This window comes from Rutilus rutilus (assembly GCF_951802725.1).
Source record: "Rutilus rutilus genome assembly, chromosome: 17".
Taxonomy (NCBI): domain Eukaryota; kingdom Metazoa; phylum Chordata; class Actinopteri; order Cypriniformes; family Leuciscidae; genus Rutilus; species Rutilus rutilus.
Window position 1 is genome coordinate 17,329,312 of NC_140230.1, and position 6,338 is coordinate 17,335,649.

The 6,338-nt window shown below is 35.9% G+C and overlaps 1 protein-coding gene across 1 annotated transcript; it reads left to right on the forward strand.

Annotated features, from left to right (window-relative positions):
- The first annotated feature begins 1,389 nt into the window (after nucleotides 1-1,389).
- cxcr3.1 (chemokine (C-X-C motif) receptor 3, tandem duplicate 1) lies at nucleotides 1,390-6,338 on the forward strand. Its single transcript, XM_084386118.1, has 3 exons — nucleotides 1,390-1,470; nucleotides 3,066-3,452; nucleotides 4,336-6,338. Exons 2-3 carry the CDS (start codon nucleotides 3,069-3,071, stop codon nucleotides 5,053-5,055), a joined length of 1,104 nt encoding a protein of 367 aa, XP_084242244.1. The 5' UTR covers nucleotides 1,390-1,470; nucleotides 3,066-3,068; the 3' UTR covers nucleotides 5,056-6,338.

Genomic DNA, 6,338 nt, shown 5'->3' on the forward strand with positions numbered 1-6,338 from the left:
AACTCGCTGAGCAAATTCAATTTGTGCTCTCGCGAGAGAACATTTTTTTTAGTTGTTGCTGAGTTTATGTGTGAATGACATCGCTAACATCCTAAAATAGCATAGGAGACACCGTGTATGTTTAAAGAGTATTTTAAAACGGCTTTGAATGCAGCTCAGCCAATCATAATCAAAGACCTCAATTTGAACCTTTTTTATGGACGACAGAATTTCTATTCTTTAAACAATTTAAAAGTGATGGAAGTCCTATGAAACAATTTGACTAGGGCAATAGAGTAAGGTTTAAAAATGGTTTCAAAAGAGACATTTCCTTATAAGAGTGTGTTGCCCTGAATAGACCAGTGAGAAGTTTTTGGTTGGTGTGGGTTGGTGTTTTAAGGTCTGAGGCTGTAAGAAAGTAAAACAAAAATTGACAGGTGGCACCTCATAACCCAATGTGCAACTTCAACAGTGTTTGACATATAGGTCTACTGTCTGTCTAAGAAATGAATATTTTGTCAAGATTACCAGTCTTTGTCTTTAGCTATCACCACTCTCTAAAGCTATGCTCATCGTCTCCCGGTTCCCTTTTCTTCTGCTTAAAAGAACTCTGCCAGATTTCTCTTCTCTATTCTCCTTCAAACATTCTCATTTGTAGCTTTCACTTGGCCTTTAATAGTAACAAGTACAACCTGACACAATCTAAACAAAATCTCTGCACATAAGGTAGAAAACCAAAACCAGACAACAAAAGTACAAATTAAAATACGTGAGCAGTGATGTGTGCAAGTGAGAATGGCAAGAAATGAAGAACAGGACGTGGTGTAAAGGTGTGAAAAAAACATCCCGTCGCATGTGCATCTGTGACATAAGGATGAAACAAGTAGATGGAACATCTACTTTGCAACAAGTTTGCTTTGCAACGATTACTTTTATAAAATCAGCTTCATACTGATGGAAAACAAACACATTTTTGTAATATGAAAACAGATAACTGTTAACATCAGATAACTAATAACAAAGTTGGCTTGAATTTATTGTTTTCTGACTGAAAAGTTGAAAAAGCTTATAATTTGCAAATACACAAGGCTGAAATGTTATAGCATACAGAACAATAATTACAATTTCTCTGTAGTTGTCAACTTTTTCGTTGCTAGACAAGATCATCTTTAAGAATGATGAACAATACTAATGGACAATCTATGTTTGCCAGCTTGTAACATGCATCCTATTTCTGCATTTCCCTAAGCAAACCATTTCATTGAGAAAGCAAAATCAAAATTTTAAACAGAATTGTGAATGAGTGACAACTGATCGTTATCATATTTCCTCTTTTGAACCCATGGTGCTCCCTGCCACTGTCTCCTCCTCCTCTCTCTCTCTCTTCAGTGCATCTGCATGCCATGACCTTTAGGTCTAATAATGAGTAACACTCAATGTACCAATCATTTCAGCGCCTCTCAACTACTGTGAGATCATTCACTTACACAGGTACGTTTTCTTCCTTCCAAATAACCACAGATCGATTGATGATCACATTGTTGCTGAAATTAATGTTTAATTGTTGTATTAATTTTACATTTGAAGATTATCAGTGATCATCTCTTTTTATTTCAATATTATTGGATTTATTTCTTGCCATAATATTTAGAGCATTTTGCTTCGCTTTATTTGATATCCAATTCAAAAGAGTTTCAAAGGAGCTTCACTTCCAATTACGATGAAATATTTTAAGATTTCGATTTTTTAAAAGTTAAATGTGCATTTCCAGCACAAACAGATTGACATTATTGCGACTGCAGGATGATAAATAAGGGGAAATTCCAGGGGTGACAAATATCACCTACAGAGATTTCAGGTTTCAATCACAGACATTCAGAACATTATTGTAAATAACATGGTTTCGCATAAATTGATCAGGAGACTAGGTACACTCTTAAAAAATAAAGGTTCTAAAAGTGGGTTTTTGCAAACATTTTGGGGTCCCCAAAAACCATTCATTGAACAGTTCTTTAGAGACTTTTTTTTTCTTAGTGTGAAGAACATTTTAATAATCTAAAGAAACTTCTTCCACTAAAGGTGGTTAAAGAACCTTTATTTTTAAGAGTTTATATCCAAACTCAGTCTCATTTTCAAAGAAATGGTTTTTTACCAGGAATGCCCACTCATGGAGGTGTTAGACCGGTTCGTCAGCAACAAACCTGAAAGTCATAGTTGATTCAACTTAGTCTCATCAATGATGAGAATCTGAATTGCATTATGACTGATAGACATCAGTGATGAATGTGCTTTGTGGCCACAGTGTGGTTTTTCATTTTCTCTTATCTGTTCAATCGATCAATTCACAGAATATGAAAACGCTTGATTTGAAAAACAACAGTGTGTACCAAAGCCGCTGTAAATTCACTTATAAAATCTTGGATTTGTCAGTGCGGGAATAAAAATTAATAGGCTATATGAAAAGGCTATAATCCTATGCATCAATATACAACATTCGGTTACATCTTATTTCAAACCTATAGAAACATTCCTTCACAGGATTACAGAAGAAGATACATTTTTATGAATGTTTAAATTGTTTTGTCCATACAGTAAAGGTCAGTGGGGTCCAAAAATCATTTGACCCTACTTTCATTTTATGGACAAAACAAACAAACGAACGAAAACAGAATATCTTCTTTTGTGTCCCAAAGAAGCAAAAAAGTCATAAAGGGTTGGAGCGACATGAGGGTGAGTAAACGATGACAGAATTATTATTTTGGGCGAAGGATTCCTTTATTTTGAGCTTGAAGGTTTTATGCCCCCTTCTGGCCAAAGTATACGTTACTTCAGAAAAAGTTACTTCTTCAGACGTAAACTATAAACTTGAATAAATGTATGGATAAATTGAAATTTTACCCTCAGACTTTAAACCGCACGTTCAGACAAAATCCTGCCAAACACACAAATAGCACATTCTAGTTTAACGTCTCACACTTGAAACATTCATTAAATTATTATATTTCTAAATAAATAAAATAATAAATACACTTATTGAAAATAAATGATAGAAAAAGATACTAATTCTGATGTATGTTTCTTTGCAGAAGATGCATTTTGATGAAAAGACCACCATGACCGCGGATGAACTTAATTTCTCAAGTGTTGATTACGGCAACTACTCAGAGTATGACGAGGACTGCTGTGGAGGAGCAGGACTTGTCTGTGATCAGAGCTCTAGCATGCACTTTGATTCTATTTTTATTCCGGTCCTTTACTCTCTGGTGCTAGTAGTGGGGCTAGTGGGAAATGGGTTGGTTCTGGTGATACTGTGGAAGAAAAGGCAGAGCTTGAATGTTACAGACATCTTCATCCTTCACCTGAGTTTAGCAGACACTCTGCTGGTGCTGACGCTGCCCTTCTGGGCTGTACAGGCAGTGAAGGGCTGGATCTTCGGCAAAGCGCTCTGCAAACTGAACGGAGCTCTGTTCAAGGTGGGCAAAATCTTTGTTGTTTATGTTGTGTTTTTAAATGTTGATTTTATGAAATTTTATTGTTTTATGCATACATTCTGTGATGGAATTGCATGAATGACAATACATTAATAGACATTCACACTAGTAACCTAACCGAAAAATTATAACATCTAAATTAAATGCATTCATTTATACTAATAAAATCTACTTTTATGAGTTTAAACAAGTAAAACACAGCTAATGTTACAATTGCAGCTTACCTTTTACAGTAAAGTTGGAAATACATTCATTTAATCATATCAATTTACAAAGGAGAACAAGAAGCAATCAAACCAACAATAGAGCAACAATATGTAACTGCTGTGTAAGTCCCAGTTAGCACAGTACACATAGCAAGGTTTTTTTTTTTTTTATAAGTTTTTTTATAAATAGAATAGAATAGTTAGTGTTAGTATTAATGGTAGTATTCATTTTGCCTTTTGTGCAATTGATCTTATTATTTATTTATAGATTCTTTTTTCAAATTGATTATTATTATTTGAGCTGTATAGCTGTTTAAATCATTTTCATGGTAACAGTTGTAAAATTGTATATAACTTTACACGGAAAAGGTTAAAAGGTTAATAAGGGATATTTTCACATTAAAATCATGTTAATATATTGTTTATATCTTGTGGCTATACTATTGAAAAAGTGAGCATTTTAGCTGATTTTACGGATCAGCTACTTCCATTGTTCCTCAATGTAACCCTGATTTTTGCTTTTTTTAAGAAGTGTAACATAATTTTTGTGTTAAATAACAAATGCTGTTGATTGAGCCTAACTTGTACAGAAACCAGGAATATTACTTTAAGAATCAACTTCAGGTTTGCAGTCTCTTATTGTCACGTTTCTCCATCAGATCAATTTCTACTGTGGGATTTTCATGCTCTCCTGCATCAGTCTTGACCGCTTCCTGTCCATCGTCTATGCAGTGCAGATGTATTCTCGTAAAAAGCCTATGGTGACTCACTGTTGCTGCCTGATGGTCTGGCTCTTCTGCATTCTTCTCTCCATTCCTGACTTGAAATTCCTTGAGGACTTCGAGGACAGCAGACGACAGGATAAAATAGAATGTGTTGCGGTTTACCCCTCTGATAATTGGCGTCTGTACTCTCGTCTGCTCTACCATATTTTGGGTTTTGCTTTTCCAGCAATAATGATGTTGTTCTGTTACTCTTGCATCCTCGTGCGGCTGCGACGTGGCTCTCAGGGCATGCAGAAGAAGAGGGCCATCCGTGTCATCATAGCCCTCGTACTGGCCTTCTTCATCTGCTGGACACCCTTCAACATCACCCTCATCGTTGACACCATGAAAAACAACCAAACCGTCAGTAACCAAACATCCTGTGATAGCACCACAGCATTGGATGTAGCTCTTACAGCAACTTCCACATTGGGCTACTTACACTGCTGTCTCAACCCAGTGCTTTACGCTTTTGTGGGGGTGAAATTTCGCCAGCAGTTGCGGGACACACTAAGACCGCTGGGCTTCACGCTGAAGGGCCCAGCAGGCCTGGTGTCGCGGAAAAGCTCTGTATGGTCAGAGTCAGTGGAGACATCATACATGTCTGCTATCTGAAAGATCAAACCCATATATGTACAGTCAGTGACCATCTCCTCTTTTTCTGCAACCTTTAACATCTGTATCAGTATTATGTGAAAATAGTTTGGCTTTAAGTACACAAGTGTTTCTGTTCACACCAAGAAGGGTAACTATTAATTGTTCTAATTCTGTGAGAATAGTAAAGTCCACACCACATCTATAACGATAAAGACACAGAAGAACTCCGACTTTCCCAGCTGATGAATGATAAAACCATTAACAGACAATCCGAATCCACCCAACTTTAAAGATGAATTATGTAAGATATATTCTCTTAATCCAGTTTATTGTTCATTGACTACTATTGTTATGCTATGGGTTTATCTCCCCTGAAAGGGTACAAATTTAGCCTCACAGGCACCATTAAAACATTGAGAGTGGTCCACTCAAATCCGTCAATCCCTTTCCAGCTCAACGTATAGCGTGAGTTTGTGGTGTGGCTACATTCAGCTTCAGAAGTACAAGCCTTTTATTTTAGACCTAATAAACAGGTCGTGAAAGCGACAAAGCAAACTGGTCATTGCGATGCTACGCGCTACAATGGACGTTTCAGTATCATACAGCATCATCATGCACCCGTTCAGAAAGACAAATGTACAATGTGCCCAGTGTAAACAGCCTCCAACAGTTCACATGTCAAAAATGAACCCTGGGAATCCTGAAATCTCAAAAACTGTTTGCTGAACTTGCATTTAAATAACATTTTAAATCAGCAGCAAAATCTGACATGAACTGTCTAATTGTTGATTCTTATGCTCAAATAGTGTAAAAAAAAAACAAAAAAAAAAAACTTATTTTCAGGCTAGACCAGCCAATATTTTTTATTGATTTTTTATTTTAGATAAGGCAGTAGTAGGACAGACAGGAGGAGGGAATTGGACCAGGAGAGGGCCCGGAGTCGAGACTTAAACCTATAGATAAATCTTTATTTCTCTTCTCACATGTGGCAGCTACTTTAGGTTATGTTTTGCATTTCTCATACTTGATTTCTTCCTCGCACATTTTGGAGAGAGATAAAACAAATCTGAATTTTACTGTTATACATTTTGAAATTCTGGAGTTATTGTACAGTGTCTACAATTGTTCCAATTGTCTTATGTTTTTATTTTTTTATGATGTTTTTAAATATATTGATTTGCTGTAAATATTTAAAACATATTGAAGGCATACTTGTCATAAGAAGCAGAACTGCAAATGTGTATTTTTTTTGTACTGTCGTCTTATATTTTGAATATTAAAGGTTAACTTCTTTTGTTGAA

Coding starts and splice junctions, on each gene's coding strand:
- cxcr3.1 (XM_084386118.1), top strand. CDS start 3,069: ATGCATTTTGATGAAAAGACCACCATGACCGCGGATGAACTTAATTTC. Junction 3,453..4,335: donor TGAACGGAGCTCTGTTCAAG/GTGGGCAAAATC, acceptor TTTCTCCATCAG/ATCAATTTCTACTGTGGGAT.